This window comes from Sturnus vulgaris, chromosome 7 (assembly GCF_052056855.1).
Source record: "Sturnus vulgaris isolate bStuVul1 chromosome 7, bStuVul1.hap1, whole genome shotgun sequence".
Lineage (NCBI taxonomy): Eukaryota > Metazoa > Chordata > Aves > Passeriformes > Sturnidae > Sturnus > Sturnus vulgaris.
The window spans coordinates 507,992-526,340 of NC_142249.1; the positions used below are offsets into that span (position 1 = coordinate 507,992).

The 18,349-nt window shown below is 47.8% G+C and overlaps 1 protein-coding gene across 6 annotated transcripts in view; it reads left to right on the forward strand.

The window, feature by feature from the left end:
• AGAP1 (ArfGAP with GTPase domain, ankyrin repeat and PH domain 1) overlaps positions 1–15,153 on the forward strand; it is a 304,936-nt gene extending 289,783 nt beyond the window's left edge. For all 6 annotated transcript variants that reach the window (XM_088167528.1, XM_088167529.1, XM_014890724.2 and 3 more), the window contains 2 exons: positions 6,677–6,932; positions 7,329–15,153. In XM_088167528.1, coding sequence (XP_088023654.1) covers positions 6,677–6,932; positions 7,329–7,532 — 460 coding nt within the window. In that variant the 3' untranslated portion in view covers positions 7,533–15,153. The remainder of the gene's footprint in view (positions 1–6,676; positions 6,933–7,328) is intronic.
• The last annotated feature ends 3,196 nt before the right edge of the window (positions 15,154–18,349 follow it).

Sequence of the window (18,349 nt, forward strand, 5' to 3'; positions counted from 1 at the left end):
TATTAAATCTCTAGGGACTGTTTTCATTTCACATAATTGTGCAGAACAAAGTAAAAACCTGGATTTTTATTGAGAAAAGACTTAACTTGCAGGGCTTAGAGTTGTCACCCTTAGGATCGTTATTCTCAAGTTAATAAGCCTTATCTTAGTACCCACAGTATCTCCTGCTGTTATATGTCACACGGTTTTTGCTTAACTTTACACGGAGTAAACCTCAGATGTGATATATTTTATCGTGTAAAACTTAAAAATTATTAGATGGAGTGTCGTGCAATGAAAACAGAAGTTGGCTGCAATTTTCTGTCATAAATCATAGCCCACAATTGAAGGGTATTTGTCTGAAAAGCCTGAAGTCAGTAAACCTTGATGTCTCAGCCAGGCTAGTCGTTAGTGTTGGGCAGTGATAAATCCTGTGGGCATATCAACACTTCAAGGAGTGGTGCTGCTTTCTCCACAGAGGGGTACCCTACAAGTAAAGAAATAGCAGGTGTTTTGGAGCCCTGTGTAGAGGAATGCTGTCAGGAGAAAGGGGAAAAAGGCAGAGGAGCTCCACCAAATCCAAATAATGATCATACTGGTGTCAGGCAAGACGTGATTAATTTGAGAAGCACGTTGAGCTCTGCACAAATGAGTGATCTCTGTCCCTCACACAGCAGGGCTTTTTTTTCCACTGAAACACACAGCTATGAAAGGAAAACTGAAAAATGGAATAGGAGAGTTAATGGTGGAGAAGTTCCAGACCTGGGGGCTTCAGGAAATGAGTCCCTAGCAGTGCAAGGTGCTGCTGGTGGGAAACCACCTTTATTTCATAAAATCCTAGAATGGTGCAGGTTGGAAGGGGCCTCAAAGATCATCTCATTCCAATCTCCTGCCATGGGCAGGGACACCTTCCACTAGACCAGGTTACTCAGAGCCAGCCTGGCCTTGAACACTTCCAGGGATTTGTGCCCTTTTGGTTTGGTTAGGTTGCAAAGGACTGAGAGTAGGAGAAGTAACCTGAATTCGGCATGGTTTTGCAGCACTGAATTGTCTGTCTCCTGGCCAAAAATTTGAAGAGTGGGTTGAACACAGTGCTCAGGCAGATAAGTTCCCCATCAGACAGCAACTAAATCATTTCCAGGCTGGGTTACCACGCTGCTTCCTTGGACCAGAGTCCAAGGCAAGGCACGGGTTGGCTGTTCCGCAGCTTTCCTGTGGGGCTGCCCTTCGTCCGTCAGGGATGTTTAACCTGTAAGAAGTAATAAGCTTAATAGGTTGACTTTATTTAATTATTAATGATCCCTTTCTGTCCTTACAGCTCATAAAACACCCTGTAGGTTGGCAAAACACTCATAATATTGATCAGGAGCCAGGGAGATATTTATTTCCTCTTTGCCCCAGCGCACATAAATCGCGGTCCATCCCCTCGGCAGGTGGGATTTACAGTGGACCCGTTTCTTCAAAGCTCTCCATAATTAAAGAATAAATACCCATCGGTCTTTGTTTGCTGTCTGGAGCCCTCTTGTTTGCCAGGGACCTGGATATTCCCGGTGGGCTCGTGCCTTCCCCCTTAGCAACGCAGCCGGGCGGAGAAGGCATGCGGGGCGCGGAGCCACTCAGCTGCTCAGCGCTGCCTTTGCAATGCAGCACAGGGGTCTTCTCCTGCAGAGAGAGAGGAAGCCCCTGTGTTTTCTCAGCATATTGTTCCCAGCTCCTCTTCCATGCCTCTCCTCCCAGTTCCTGCTTTGCTCGGGGCAGGAAGGCACTTTGGAAATTCCTTGCTGCTAGCCCTTTTCTTCTCGCCCTCTCTCTTCTCCCCGCTTTTGCTGTTGCAATTAAAAGCATCGTGAACCTTTCTCTAACATTTCAATCCTGTCCCCCCCACCCCCCTCTGATGTTTTCCTTTTACCCATCCCAACACTGCATCACCAGCTCTATCCAAAGCAGTGCCATTTATTGGGATCATCACAGAGGGGGTTGTTTAATCGGGAAGCCCCAGCACATCCAGCTGCCCAGCACTGGTCATTAGGTCATGTGTGCTCCTTGTGTGCTGGACCACAAAGTTAATGACATGTCCTGGGGCTCTTCCAGGAGTTTGGAAGGTGCAGTATGTTGGATTTACTTCATTTTCTTGGAAGAGACACATTAACCTTGTCAGCTGGCCAACAGAAGAGGAAATTTGGCAGAGCTCTTGCTGAGCTGGCCAGGTTATCACAGCGTTAAAGGGTTGTACTTCAGTGAGCAACCAGAAATGGCAACACACGGGCACAGCACCTGCACAGCAACCATGGATTCACCACTGAGAGCCTCCTCTCTTACAGAATTAGTTCCTTTAGCAAGAGAGAAGAAAGGATGAAAAAAAATTCAGGAGCTTTTCAGTGTTGTCAGAGGTGTGGAAGATAAAACTTCACTTCAAAGTGCCTATAAGAAGCCTGCTTTTATTTCTGGTGGTGGGAAATCAATGCTGTGCCATGGTAAATACCTGCTGTCCACTGTCTTTCTAATTCAACCTTCAGAATTTGATCCAGCTTTTTAACAAGTGGTGAGTAACTCTGGATAATGACGTGACATTTTAGTCATCCTTTCAGTCACGCTTTGGGAAGAGTGAGGCTGCTCTTGCTCCGGAGCTGTGGAATTCTGATAGCAAGTTCCCAGGCTCTCCAGCCACGTGCTGTTGCCTACTCAGGCAGTTCTGGGTCGCTGTATGAACACGACTTCTTTTCCCACCCTGCACATCCTCTTCGTGTTTGCCTCCTGTTATCACTCCACCCAGTATCTGTGAGGGACAAATAGAGGTGAAGGCAGAGGTGAATGGGAGTGAGGAGGAGTCAGGATGGAGAGCAGATACCAACTGGATGAGGCTTCTGATAGGATTTGTAGGGTGGAAAACCCATTGCACCACATGATGGGGCTGAGCTGTGTAGGATGTGGGCTCCTCAAGGAGCATCTCCAGTGCAAACCCACGACTGGGGAGCACAGTGCAGCTCCTGGAGCGAGGCTGTGCTCGAAGCAAATCTGCTTTTTCTCTCTTCTGGTGCTCCCTGCTTACCCTCCCCCCTTCCAGTGCCCAGTATTTATGTTTCCACATAATAATGATATAGTGTGGCTGGCAGAGTAATTTAAATAATTGGACATTATCTTGAGAAGCAAGCACCTAATTATATCAAAATAAACCGAGAACTGAAATTTTCATCTGTTTCTAATAACCTTTTACCTATGTACAGTGTTGCTGGTGCTACAGGGATTTCCTTATTCACACCACTGTGTGTTCTTGGGGTTCACGAGTGATGGAGACTCCTGTAGGAGCAGAGTGCTTGGTGGCACTTTCTGGACAAGATTAGTGACTCATTCCTGGTTCTGTAGTGTTTTGCAGTAATCCTCTGTCATATTTGCCCCTTGTGTAACCAGTGAGGTTTGGAGTCTGTACAGATCAGGGTTTGAATGCAGATATTTAGAGAGAAAAGGCTCAGATGACTTCTGACTTTAGATCTCTGTTGTTCATTTCTCTAAGTTTGTCTAGGAACTTATAATCTATTTGTTTTGCTGCATGTGAGGAAGAGGCAGCTGACACCTTCACCAGGATTTGGTGTCACTGGGACCATCAGAGCATGTGAAGATGTTGCTTCTACAGCACACCAGCTTTGATTTGGTCCTGAGACAAGGACTCCACTGTTGCAAGTTCACTGAAAGAGTCTTAGTTTGGCTTTGACAACTGCAGCTGGAAGTGTCTGATATGGATAGGGTCATTTACAATTGCCAGGATTGCAATTAAGGGAGGAAAAGAGGGAAATATTTACTAGCCTTTATTTTAGGGACTGGTTCAGTGTGTTTCTCCTGATGAGTTGCTCTCCCTCACACTTCCTCGTACTCTTATTCAGTTGATTTATTTAAAGGTATGTCAGTGCTGGCTGAAATGAAACACTGTGCCTCCTCTTCCTGCTTATTGCTGACCGCTCCAATAATTCATTTTTTAGCTCATTAACTAACAGGGGATGTGAGCAGTGGTCCTCCAGGGAACTGCAATGAGGTTAAGTGATCTACTGCTGACAACTCTGCTCTTGGACTGGCCTTCCTTGGGGGAAATGAAACCTCAACCAAGACAAGCTGTGGATCCCAGAAGTGAAATTGGGGCATCAGAGCAACAATTGCAGTATTTATGTCTTGTTGTCAGGGTTTCTGAGATGAATGCAAGCGGCGGAGCTGCAGCTGTCTCCCAGGAAAGTCCCCAGGACTTCCCATCCAAATTAAATAGTTTGTGCCAGAGATGGAGGGAGGATGTTTGTGGACATTGGCTTTCTAGATGCTCTTTGGAAAGCAGTCTCTGTGTGTTGTGGCTGTCCATGAGGTGTAGTCCAGTGTGCTTTTCCTCCTACCTCTCATGAGGTTTTGTTTTCTACCCTGAAATCCAAGTCTTTCTTATGCCCAGTTTGTACTGTTGAAAAAGATCTAAATCTCCCCCATACTGGTGTCAGTGGCATGCTGCCCCAAATGCCTGAGGCCTCTGAAACCCCTTTATTTTGATTTCTAGTTCCATCACAACCCTTGATGTGACTCCAGAGGTGGAACTGGACCTTACTGAGTGAAGTCATTTGGTGCCCAGCACTGAGGCAGGTGGCAGCACATTCCCCTTCCTGTGACATTGGCTTTTAAAGAGTTTCCTCTTCTTTCCCCAGCCTTTTGAGGCAGTAGGACAAAACTGAGCAGGACTGGGGCATCCCTATCTCTCTTTCTTGCATCCTTCCAGGAGCATCAGGATTGCCCACATGACGCACAGCAAATGTAAAATTTGTGCTGATAGATTTGTGAACCAGCAGCCTCAAGCTTTGAGAGCCTCTCCCTGAACTAAGCAGTTATTCTCTCTATTTAGCATCACTGTTATTACAATTTAGGCTGAGTGGTGATTGGAAGTGGGAGACTTGAGTCAAACAGCTTTTTTCTAAATAGAAAGGGACTTTTTCTTGAGCCACAGCGATCACAACAACCAGTGCTCTGATAGGAGCCAAAAGTTTCTCTCACTCGAAGGATGGCTGGGGGAGAGAGGGATTCATTTGCAGACCCTTGACTAAGCTAAAAGAAGTATTACTTACATATCTGAGGAATATTTTGCCTTTAGGATATATGGACATAGGAAAAATAAATTCCCAGAGCCCTGGTGTGTGTTACTGTGGGTGAACAGCACAGGTTGAATCACCTCATTTTCCAGTCTGGCACATTTTAAACATGTAGTGGATGTGTTGGTTATACTCTCAGTACCTCTGTGTGTTTTTAAAAATCATGTGAGATCTTTGCTAACATCCTTGAAGATAATCTAGATGCATACTGGGAGTAGAACTGTTGCAGGAATGCCCATTTTGTTGCAGATAATTGCATGTTACTTTATCCCTTTCGTGGCACAGGTTCTAGTTTGTCTTTTTACCTTAAAAAATGTAATTAGAAAAATAATGAATTAAAAATTCTGATAACAGAACTCCTTTTCTTCCTCCTCTTCATCTGGAATACCTGCAGCGATACTCCATTTATCAGATCTTGCCATCAAAGGTTAATTTGCCACTGCCCAGATGGATTGTGGAGGGGGTTTTTTGGTGTGCCTTTTCGCTTGCAGGAGTCATTCAGAGGTTTGAGGTAAAAGAAGCACTCTCTGTGTTAATTTGATGTTTGCACTTTTGCTCTGAAGAAAAGCCCTGGCCCTGTTTGTGGGGTAAACTGTGGCCGGGGCAGGGAAGCTGTGCCTGCTTTGGGAAGCTGTGCCTGAAAGCATCCAGGCAGGTCACAGCAAGGTCACTCCACATGTCCCAGGAAATGATGCAAAACTAATCCAGATTTGCTGGTGGAAGGAGATGTTTACATAAGTATTTAAAAACAGATTAGGACTAACCTGACACTAGATTACTGGGAGCAGTGTAAACACGGCTGAAAGGCGTAAACAGAGCTTGGCCTTTTGTACTGCAGAGGAGAGAATCTGTCACCAGGACCCAGTTGCCTGGCTCAGGTGATGTTTGTGGTTTTCACAGGCTGAGCAGATTACCTGAGGGACCTCCAAATGGGACTTTGTCTGGGGCTGGTGCTCTCAGATCATGTAATTGTATGGTAATTTTGAAATGGCGAGTGGAGGGCCTTGTTTGTAGTCCTTGTTCTGCTGTAACCTGATAGCACCAGAAAGCTTCTGATGGTCCTTTGATATAGGAGGAAAAGGTGCTTCAAAGCACTGGTTTGAATTTTGGAAAAACAAGAGGAATCATCCTTACGCCTTTGGGAACATTACTCAGTTTGGAGGGGAACAAAGCCCCCATTTGGTTACTTCTGGTCTGGGATACAGAAATTGGGTGTGGTTTTTTTGCAGCATATTTTCCAGCCTTAAAATGGAACATGGCTTCTTGTTGTGTTGTGTCTTTGGTCTTTGTGACAGCAAGGGCTCTTGCCCCGACCTCTTGGTGGCCCAGGGTTTTTTAAGACCTCCTGGCTGTTGTGATCCTACAACCCTGTGAGCACAACATCCATCAAGGAGGATCTGGAGCAGTGGCTCAGGAAGAGTAAAGGTGGACAACACAAATATTGCTGAAAATACAAGGTCTGGGTGAACTGTTCCCTTGAGGGCTTTCTTGGCACCAGTTTGAGAGGGGAAATAACCTCCTTGTTGTTTGAGGACTGTTGGGTGCGACACCAGGTGAGAGTGACCTGTCCCCTCTGCCTTCCCTAGGGAAGAAAAAGAGCTCTGGATACGTGCCAAGTACGAGCAGAAGCTGTTCCTCGCCCCGCTGCAGTGCCTGGAGCTGTCTCTGGGCCAGCATCTGCTGAGGGCCACAGCCGAGGAGGACTTGCGGACAGTGATCCTGCTGCTGGCCCACGGCACACGGGACGAGGTGAACGAGACCTGCGGGGACGGCGACGGGCGCACCGCCCTGCACCTGGCCTGCCGCAAGGGGAGCGTGGTGCTGGTGCAGCTCCTCATCTGGGTAAGGACTGCCCTGCTGCCAGGGCTGGGCTGGGCTGGGCTGGGCTGGGCTGGGCCCTCGGTCAGCAGAGCTGTTCCTGGACGACTCCACAAGGAGCTGGGTGTTCCTCACTGCCCGCTTCCAAAGGGTGGCACCGTGGTAGAACAGCATGTTTCTGCCTCTGCTGCTCAATGGAAAGTGAAGGAGTGATTCCCTTAGCTTGGATACCGCCAGGGTAGATTTTGTCCCACACGAGACTCCCTCCCTCGAGAGACACTTTTACCATATGCGGCTCAGTGCTGCCATGCTCGTGTTGTCAGGCTGCTCTCCTGCCTGCTCCCTCCTCCTCCCTTCAATCTCACGCCAAACCCACTCCCGAAATTGCAGCTGCCATAGCTCCCTGTTGTCGCCCCGCAGTACGGCGTGGACGTGATGGTGCGCGACGCCCACGGGAACACGGCGCTGGCCTACGCCCGCCAGGCCTCCAGCCAGGAGTGCATCGATGTGCTGCTGCAGTACGGCTGCCCCGACGAGCGCTTCGCCCTCATGGCCACCCCAAACCTGTCCAGGAAGAACAACAACCGCAACAACGGCGGCGGGAGGATGCCCACCATCATCTGAGGGGAGCTCGCTGGCGTGTCGGCCGAGCCGAGTCGCACCCACAGCCTCCCATTCCTCCATCCCTATCGCAGCTCTGCTCCGTGAGTCTGGTAACTCTCCTTGTCCCTTCCCGCTCCGGCCCGTCCCCGAGTCCCAGCAGGAAGGTGGAGAGCGCAGGGGCCGAGGAGGAGCGCGGGGCAGGCCGTGGTTTGAGCTGCGCCGCCGGGCCGGGAGGGCGCGGGGCCGCGGGCAGGGACAGCGGGCGGGGGAGAGGCGAGCCGGAGCAGAAGGAGGGAGAGACGGTGACTTTCCCTAACTGACAGTGAAGCACATCAGAACATTTCACCTCTGCCGAACGCGGCGACGCCTGGATTTCCATTCTCTTCTCCTGAAGAGCTTGACGGCATAAATCAGAAGCAAGCACAGAGTTTGTCAGGTTTGAAGCTCCTATGATGGTATGTGTCAAATCAGTTGTAGCTAATCTGTCCGGGGAGAATACTGGCTTCATTACACTTGTATAGTTGAGTTCTTCCAGCATTACTGCTGTTTAATAGAACATGATTAGTCATCACGGAGAAAAAAGCATATTAGCTGAGGAGGTAGTTACATGGCACGCTTCGGTGATTGCTTGGATGTGATTGCAATATTCTTAGAAGCATCATATTATCTCAGACATGTTCTTTCGAGCCCTTGGAGCCCTCCTTTCTAAATTCACTGTCATAATTTAGTATCTGTTTAATTTTTCAGTCCAAAGAGAGGAAATGAGTTGCTGAGTGTTATTTGACTGCAGTCTCCTTGGTGTAAAAACAAAATGGAAAAAATAAATAAGAGTAAGCCTGAAACACAAAAAGGAATAATGAATACCGCTACGGAAAACAACATTTCAAGTACGTTTGGTGAAATTAATAAAAGCATTAAAGGCTAATTTATTTTTTTTTGTTACGTTTTCAGCCAGCAGAAATAGGTTCTGTCATTTTGCCAAGGTAAATCGTGTTGAGTTTTTGGTCACTCCTGTGATGCATTGCCTAACTTATACAGATTTTTGTATCGTGTCTCTAGATTCTATGTATTTAAAATCTATTTGAATAAAAAAAAGACCGTAAATATACATTGATTTTTTTTTTTTACTGGAAAAAATGACATCTCTGTTAATTTATAAACTGTAATGGATGTGAACTAAATAATGTGCAACTAGTTAGGATCTGTGGGTTACAGATCATTATTGTACATTGATAATATTCCCAGCAGTGAAATCTTCTTTCCAAAGGCTGTGAGGAACAACATATAAGAAGGAGATCACGGCCCAGGGAAGAAAAAAAAACCATGTGAGATCTTTTAGAAGGGAAAAAAGAGGCTGTTCCTCAGCACTGTAAATATATTTTACTCCAGAAGTCAGGAAGCTTTCACAAGCCAAGACAAAAAGGCCCATTGTGGCTGGGGGAAGATCAGGTTTGATTAAGTTCAGAATTGATAGCCTTCACCACGGCCGGCAGGGCAGGCTGCGCTCCGCTCCCGGCCAAGAAAAATGGCTTGTGCAAGTGGCCTGGACAGTTCATTTCAATTCCAACTTTTAATACTTGCTTGGATTGTTTTGGGCTTACCAGGCACATCCCATCTAGCAGGATTCTGGCGTGGGGAAGCAGAGGTTTTGGCAGGCAGAAAAGTGAATTTTTTATTTAATTTTTTTTTCCTAAATGGCATATGGCAATGTGAGGATGGGGGCAGAGTTCTTCATGGAGAAAGTTGAAAACTCAACTGAATTCGATGGCAAAGGAGCAATTATGTTAAGACAGTGAGGTGCACACAGCATAGCAATTTGCAAATCTACCTGCTTCTGTGTATTTCCCAAGCCTTAGTGTTACTCGTCCTTGGGGCTCTGGGTTTCATTCAGCACACGAGTGGGAGGAGCATCTGCTAAATAAACTGAATGTGGACAAAATGGAAAGGAAAAAACGCAATGTGGTTATCTTAAGGAAAACAAAAAAAAAAGGAAAAATGACAGATTTGAGATAAAATTGTGGCTGAAAAATGAGCCTTGAGCTGGAAGCACAGGACTATTGAATGGCTTCTCCTCTTTGGTGGTGTTGTCCTTTTGTACTTTGTTGTTTTCTAAACCTTGGAGTATTTGAGGGGAGGGAATCTTACTCCAGCCTGCCTAGGCTGACTGCATCAGACACAGCTGATTCCCTTCTACTGGGATACTTCCAAATATTTGAATTTTTTTATTTTTAAATTTAGAAAAAGGTGTCTGTTTGAACTGCCATTTCTCCACCATTCCTGATGTTTGGTACTTACAGGTGGTCCCTCAGGGAGGGGACAGCCCAGCTGATGTGCAGCTGAAGAGGATGCTGTGAAACCCTCTGTGTGCTGGTGCTCAGGAGCTTTGCCACCACAGGGATTCAGGAATGACAATCCCAGAGGTGCTAGAGCTGCCTGCTGTTCCCCCCAGGAACATCCAGGGCATTTGTATCCCAAAAGCCAAGTCCAGTATTTCAAACTCACAGTGGGCAGAGTTCTCAGGGCACGTTCTGTGTCACAGCTGGGTTTTCTTTTCCTAATTGAGATTATTTTCTGTACGTTGTTTGATGTTCTCTTTGGGCCTCCTTCCTCTGACAACGCAGAGGGTGATGTTTGAGAAACAAGGCTTCAGGTAGGCAAATTATGTGGTCCTTTCCTAAAGATCTTCTGAGGGCAACCCTTAAAAAAGCACAGAATGTTTTTAGGAGAGGAAATTCCAGTGTATTAGAGGAAAAATCATGCATCCAAGCAAGCCAAATAATATTTTAATTAAGTAGTAACACGGTTGCTTTTACCCTGAACGTAGTTTTCCCGTAAGTGTTGGCATAACTATGTTGAAGCAGTGTGGATGGGGGTCTGTGGGGAGGATTCCCAGCCCTGCACGTGGCAGAGCTCCCTGGGAATGCCAGGAGATCCCAGAATATCCTGAGTTGGAAGGGACCCACTGGGTGAGGTCACCCAGGGCCATGGTCACCAAGTCCCTCCTTGCAGGGTGGAGGACAGGAGGGGAAGCCCCTCTCACCAGGGCAGGGATGGAGGAGGCTCTCCTTGGCTGGATCCTAGTGGGGCTTGGCTTTGAGAGCTCCACAGGCTTTTCAGGGGATGTGTTTGCACTTTGCAGAGGCTGCTCCTGGAGCCATCCAGGTGCAGAATCAGGCAACATCTCCTGGCACTTGGAGATCCCACAGGAATCCCGTTCCCCTCCATTCTCTCATCCCCTTTCCTGCTCCTTGTCTCGTGTTTATCCACTCTTGTTGCTTTTTTTGTAGTCCACTTGCCAGGCTGTTCACACCCTTTGACCTGTTGGGAACAAAACAAGCCTTCACTGTGATCCAGCCCCTGAGAAATCCCAGCAGAAACCCAGCACCGCATCTGTTTTCTCTGGAAACAGAGTCTGTGGCACTGGTTGTCATTGCACCCCCACTTAACCCTTCCCCTCATCCCAGATCTCTTGAAATCCCCCTTCCTCTGCACTTTATCCATGACTAAAACACTAGGAGCGAGTCAGCCACTGCTCTTTCCAGATTTCCTCCTCTCCTTGGCTAATTGGTGTGGAATTCAGTTGGCACACCTGAACCTGGGTGTTGCTGGGGAGGGTTCGCTTCTCCTTGCTCTTCATGAAGAAAAAAGACCCATCCTTGGGGAAATTCTGGGTCCTGCCCTGAATGCAGAGATTTGGCCAAGGGCTCCCATTACCAGATTTCCAATTTTGGTGGTAAAAAAGGAGCAGGGGAGAAAAAAAGAAGCTTGGAGAACCTTGGTGCTGCTCAGAAGGCCAGGTGAGCTCTTGGAAGGTGGAGAGGATTTTGAAGTATTTGGGCGCAGTGTAAAATACCCAAGTGTAAACATTACCATTGTTTAATTCACTGTCCTGTCCCCCTTCCCTTAAATTATGTGTGTTAGTGCAAAAAAAAATACAAAGCTTTAGCTGCACTTGGAGATTTCCCTGGGCCAGAGGAGGCTGAGTCACGTCGGGAGAGGAGTCGAGGTGGGAATGCAGGTCTGCGCTTGGAAGTGATCTCTGGCACTGTAATGTAGAATAATTAGATTTTATGGGGTTGGAATAGCTTCAGCTTTTATATTTGTATGGAGATCGGGAGAAATGAAGTAATTTGTAGTTTCTAGTATAAAGCAGTGGTAGTGGAGACAAGCACAGATTTCACAAGGGGGTCCCCAGGGGGCCCTTCCCAAACGTCTCGGGGAGCCGCCTTTGCACCTTAACAGGGGTGGATTTTGGGGTTTGTTGTTGGTGAAATGGTCATTTCATGTTTGGTTAAATGGTTGTTGTCAGCAGGGGGACTCGAGGGAAAGGAGGAGAGCCTTGGGGACCAAATTTGGGGCAGCTTGGCTGGAGAGGAGAGAACTTCCCCATCCTCATCTCATCGTCAGGCATCTTCCTTCCCCCTCCAGAGGCTGCTACACCCATCCTTAGGTGGGATCTCTGCCTGTCGGGCCTGGATCCTCAGTTCCACACCTTCCATTCTTGATGATTTGTGGGTAAAATTTACTGCGTAGAAAACCTGCTTTTGGATGTTCTTGTATTTGCTGCACAACAGGAAAAAAAAAAGAAAAAAATGCTCCGGAGTAAAGCTCTCCTCAAAGTAGAAAAGAAACACTGAACTACCCCAAATTAAGAGGTTCTGAGTGAATTTTGAGTTCTAAGCTGCCAAAAACAGAAGGTAGGCTTGAATGATTTTATTGGAAAAAAATCTCCTGTTTGAAAAAAAATAATAGAGGTCATAGAACAAAACATCCAAAGCTGTAGATGGGTGAATTTGTTGGTTTAAGATATTTGTAGGTTTTGCTTTGTTGTTTAGCATGGGCCAGTTTTCAACGTATTGGGACAGTTTACCTTGAGTTGACTGAGTCTGTCCCACACTTTAAAGGGAGGCTTGAGGGGTTTTGGCCAGGATTGTCAGGAGCTGTGAATAGTTCATGTTTTGAGAGGGGAATTGCATGATTTCGGAAAAGTAAAAGGTCAGTTTGGGATTTTTCTTTTTTAGGGCCATCTTCAGCCCCAAATCGCCAAGCATGTTTCTGGCTCCATGTTTTATTTCAGGGTGACAACAAGATGTGTGGGTGAATGAACTCCCATAATTTACTCCCACGTTCAGGGGGGAGAATTTTGCTTGTGGATGGATAAAATAAAGATGTCTTTGTGCATTTCAGCAGTTTTAACCCCTTCATCGCCCCGTGCCTGCCTGGATCCCAAACCCCCGTGGCTCACTCACAGCAATCGGTTCTGCTGGCAGGCACAGCCTCAGCTTTCCCTCAGCCATGGACTTTCTGGATGTGGGGCTTTTTTAGCTTCCAGTGCTAAGGACTGGATGTGCTTCAGAGCTGCTTGTTTTTGCATCTGTGTGTTCTGCACAAAATGCGAAGGGGAGTGGGTGGGGGACACTTCAGGGCATGCCTTGGGGACGGTGGCCATGCACCTTCAGCTCTTCCCCGCTTTCCAGAACTATCCATGTGAGATTTTGTTGTTCTGGGAGCTGAAGTAGCTGAAAACACTTCCCTGGTCGTCAGGAATTGCATGGTAAGAGGAGGAATACCCCCACAGAGGCAGCTCGATCACATCCCCTCTGTGCTGAAGGCAAACCCAAACTCCTGCAGGACCAAGGAAGGATTTTGGTGCTCAGTGTGGGGGTTTTTGGCATCTGCATCACGAACGTAGGGGTTGAGCTGAGTTGAACCAGTGGATGAAGTGCAGCCAGGGTGTCCTGAGCCCTCAGGTGTCACCTGGAGGTCACTTTGCACTTGCAGTGCCAGTGTGCTGGTGCCTGCTCCTCCCACTGCTGTCAGTGATTGTGGGAATGCCCTTAATCACCGTTAGGAGCTGGAGCCAGGCTTTGCTTGGAAGTTTCCAAAGGGATAAGTTTCTCAGCTGGAGTCAGACCAGCCACTTCCAAGGAGGCAGGGACACTGGCTTGAGGGGTGGAGAGGTGCAGGGAGATGAGGTCCATGCTTTGCTGCAGCCTCAGAGGTTTTCTAAAAGTCCAGCTCCTTCAGGCAGCAACATTCAGCTTGAGAAAAGCTTGAGCTTGGACTGGAGGGGAAGAATCCCAGCTTGCCAGCCCTGGGGGTGGGAAGCTCCAGGGAAGGAGATTCTGAAGGTAGAAAGGACAGTGTTGCATTTCAGAGGCCCTTTTTAATACAAATTTGCTTGAGACTCATCTTCCTGGCTGAACCTGAGTGTGGGACCTGGAGCTGTCGTGGGTTCAGTGATGCTTCAGGTCCCTCTGCCTTTCGGGGCTGTTGAGGATAACAGGGAGATGTTTCCAACTGAGGTGTTCCTAAGAGCTGTCTCCAGGTGGCTTCTTCCCCAGGGGCAGCTCCTCATCCCTCCCTCCACATGTTCTTGGCCACAACTGGCTCCAAACTTTTGCTGTGGAGGGGCCACAAACTTCAGCTGCAGTGGGCTCGGGTGCTGCAGTCTGGGAACACCTGACCCAGCATTGCTGACACCATTTCTACGACAGTCCTTAGGGAGAGGGCAGGTCTGGCAGGGCAGAAAGGAGCTGCCATGGCTGGGTGTCCAGAAATGATGGGAGGATCTTTCATTTCCTACTCCTTCAATTCCTTTGAAACGCTGTGGAAACGCGCCCCACAGTGTTTTTTCCTGAGGTGACCAGGGACTCAGCTGGATTCTCCGTTGAATCTGCTGAGGAAAAGAGGGTGCACCCGTCCTCTGGAAGCACACAGCTCCATGCAAGTCCCAAGTTTCCAGGGTTTGGCCCAGCTTCCTTTTACTGTGTCACTGTCAAGAGCACCTTTCACTTGTAGACTGCATGTGGGTGCACAGGCTGAAGGGTATTTGGGGGAGGAGCATCCCCTAAAACACCAGGGACTCGTTTTGGGATGTGTTTGACTCGGCTTGGAATGGCCAAGAGCTCGGATCTGCAGCTCCTGCTGCCTCCAAACCCCTTGGCTTCAGCAGGATTGAACATATTTCAAATGCTTAGCCCACACCTGAGCAGCTCCAACCTGTGGCAAATCCAGCCCTGCAAAGGCTGGATTTTGTGTTCAGCCCCCAAATCTTTCAGGTCTTTCTGCTTTGTGGTGTTTGTCTTTCCAGTTGAGCAGGGAGGGAGCCCAGGTGAGTAGGAGACACTTGCTCGGGGTAGAGGCAGGAGATATAATGGCAGGCTTTATAGCAAGTTTTGGGTTGTTGGGGTTTGTTTTTATTTTTTTGTTTTCTGTTACTGTAAATAATAATGTATAAATGATGATGAGACAGTGTGGAAATTCTAAAAAAAAAAAGCAAAAAAAAGTCTTTTGTTGTTGTTTTTATATTACCTCATCCAGCAAGTTTGTTTTACGACTGATTATGCTTTATTTATATTGTTTGTACTGTAATTAAACCAATTGACAAACATTTCACTTTGCTTGTTGTTTCCTATGATTTGGGTTTGATTAAGTATGCCAGTTTGTATTATGTTCCCCTTTCCTCTCTCTCTCTACATGTTGAGATTTTTTGTGTCAGCTGTACAGTATTCTGAATAATTAAAAACAAAAAAAAAAAACTAAAAAAAAAGGAACAAAAAAGCTGTAAAGTACTGCGGAGAGAGGCTGCTATATTGTATAGGTCTCTTTCTAATAAAGACAAGAAAATTTGTTGGTTGCAGCTTGTTCTTTGCTGAGTCTTCATGATTTCATGGAGCCCCACCTGCTTCCTTCTCCTGTGACTGCTCAGATCCTGTCACTCTTTGCCAGCAATAAAGATGAAGGATTGTCCAGGACCTGGGATGTCAGAAGAGCCAGTAATGGTGCAAATTGATAAATTAAAAAGCAATAAGTCAGCTGGGCCGTAATAGGTGTATATCTAAGAGTTCTGGAAGTGCCTGTGGAGTGAGTGACAGATCTCCCAGCCAAAAATATGGGAGCTTTCATTAAAAACAGTTCTTCTCCCCTAGGAAGGGAGCAGTAAATGTTGCACCTTGGCTTTAAGACTCTCTGGAGGTGATCCAAGGAATTAGGCCGGTAACGGTTACATCTGTATCTGCTAAATTGGCCCAAATGATCATTTAAAGGAAGAATAATGAAACATTTTTAAGGTCAGGATGTGGCATGGCCTAATCACTTCTTTGCAGGGAAGTTGTGGCTCTCCATTAGGCTTCTCTGAGCGAGCCAGCTCCAAGCCCTGAACAAGGGGCAGCTGAATTTATTTGCGGTTTTAGAGGCCTTGTCCCGAGCACGAGACGAGGAGAAATCGGGAATGTGAGCAGGGTCAAGGAGAAGACAAACAAGGTGATGGAGAGGGAAGCAGGAGGTGATGGGTTTTCACCAGGGCAGACTGGGAACTCACTGGGAGGGTCCCTGCAGGAGGAAATTACATCATGGTAGGAGAGCTGCGTGGTCCTTGGAGAAGAGCAGGTAAAATTCCATAAATGTGCATTGAAAGGAGAGGAAATGATGATTTAAAGATGATTTAAATAGCGTGTGAAGAATGAGAGATCTAAGATCTAGGAGGAGCACCATGCTGTGGTTTGGCCACCTGTGCTTGCCCCACCTCACACACCACAGAGAAATTAGGGGTGCTCAGAGATGAGGAAAGGTGAGAAAAGTGGGGGATTTCCCTCAAAAGGAGGGAGAAGCAGCAGATTGGGGCTGTCTGTTTTCCTGACCTCGCACCTGACACAGTCCTGATGACCTCAAAGCCACCAAGAGGGACAAGATGCCCCACAGTACAGATCTTGCTCCAGAGAAAACCTGGCTGGGCTTGGAAAGGTGAAATTGTATCTGAGTGGGGCTGCTGCAGTGTGGGATTTGGGGGTTTGGGATTTATCTTCTCAGCCTGCTGTGCCTTGGCCTAAACCTGTTCGTTCCTCATTGCCCATCCAGTCTCCGACCTCTCCTGTCACAGGGGGATTTGGGGGAACTTTGCTGCTGCTTTTCCTGCTCTTCATTTCCAAGTGCCCCAGGGAGGCTCCAGCAGCACCATGGGGATGAAAACCTGCAGGACTGCTTGTGGCTGTTATTTCCCCCCCTCCTTTTGGGGGGGCGCACGTGGCTGGTTTGTCACGCAGCAGCTGTGCCCCTTTGTTCCTGAAAGGTTTCCCCACCCCGTTCAACCCCACCAGCAACGAGGCAGGAGATGAGTGCTTTGTGTTCTCCCCTTCTGGATTTGAAATGTGAACTTCCAGCGTGGGAGAACTCTGTTTGGATTCCCCCTGGGTGTAAAGCTGTAGTAGTGCTCCTTTTTTTAGGAACCATCCGTCCCTCCCCTCCTTTGCTCTCCTGAAGGGATGTGGGTTTTGATTTTGTGATGGGCACGGCTGGCTGCTCTCTCTCCCTAACAACCCTCCTAAGATCTGGCTTCTCCTGGAAGATCCTGGTGCTCAGGGATGGTGGAGCAGATGTAAGGATGTCTTTCATGCCCACATTCCTCACCTTACCCCGAGCCCACCCCTGTGTACCCCTGAAATGCTCCCAGCTGGTGGCATTCACTGATGCCTTGGGAAAAAAGAAAATATCCTACAGCAAAGCAACAGGGGTCAGGAGGAGGTTTTGAAGGAAAACTCTTGATTCCCGTAATGGGAGTGGGGGAAACATCCCCTTTCTTTTCCTTTTTTTTTTTTTTTTTTTTTTAAGAGAAAAAGTGATTCCTAAAAAGCCCAAAGTGTTGCTCTGCCATAAATGCCTTGCTGTGCATTCCCACACTTGCCTCCAAAGGATTCACTCTGATGGATGCTGGGAGCACCAGCTCAAGGAAGTTTCTCCAGAGCCCAGAAGATTCTCACTCCATAGGTACCACCTGCTTCTAGCCCTCATCCAGGACATTCCCTGGGCAGTTCTGCTGGATTTATTTATTTCTTAAAACAAATCCAGACTGGTGTGAAGGGAGTGATGGGACGAGGATGGGAAGCTCAGAGGTAGGTGGTGGGATGGGACTGGCTCTTCCTGATCAACAGCTTTGTTTTCCAGAAAAGACACAGATCCAACTGTTTTTTAAACAAAAGAAAGTATTTTATGCCTCGTGGAGGTCAGGTAAGAGTAACCTTTAAGAGCCAGGTCTTTATTTCTCCTCCTGTGGCCAAAAGCCAGAGCTGGAGGTGTCTGAAATCTGATTTCATGGGGTTTCTGCTGTGGATTTCCCCAGCCTGGAACTTGGAAATTCAGGGACTTCCGAGTCATTTGTTTTCAATGAGTTTAGTAATCCTCAGCGGATTTCTCTTTCATCGGTTTGGCTGATCCCCAGAATCCCTGGGAAGCTCTGAATACCCACAGCATCCCACATCAAGGCCATCGGATGGGTTGGGTTGGAACGGACCTGGAAGTTCCCCTTTTTCCCACCTCCTGCGTGAGCAGGGACACCTCCCTCTGGAACCTGGTGTTACCCTGGCTGGGAGAAGCCCAGGCGAAATTCGGGCACGCCCCACACCGAGCTCTTCTGAGCCCAGCCTTGGAGCTCATCCCTGCTCCCTTTTCCCTTTTCTGTGTCCGGGATGAATCTCAGGCAGGTGACACTCGCGGGAATTGCGCTTTTTCCATGATGAAACTTCGCAATTCCCGCCCGAGCAACGCCCAGAACGTGACTTTGGGGAACCATTTAGGCTGGGAAAGATTTTTCGGGCCATCAAATCCAACCCGAAAAGGAGAGCGCAGCCTGCGGGGGTGACCAGGAGGGAAACGTGGTGAAAGCACTGGGAATGCAGTGGGAAAACCACTACCCGGGCGGGCTGGAAATCCCACCAGGTAGTCATTGATCTCTCCAAATGCCCAGTAAAGCCTTTAATTGCCCAATAAATGCGCTCAGTAGCCATTTGACGCCCAGCGCCAGCAATTAGCGCTTATTTATTTGCGTCCTGCCCGTACCGATG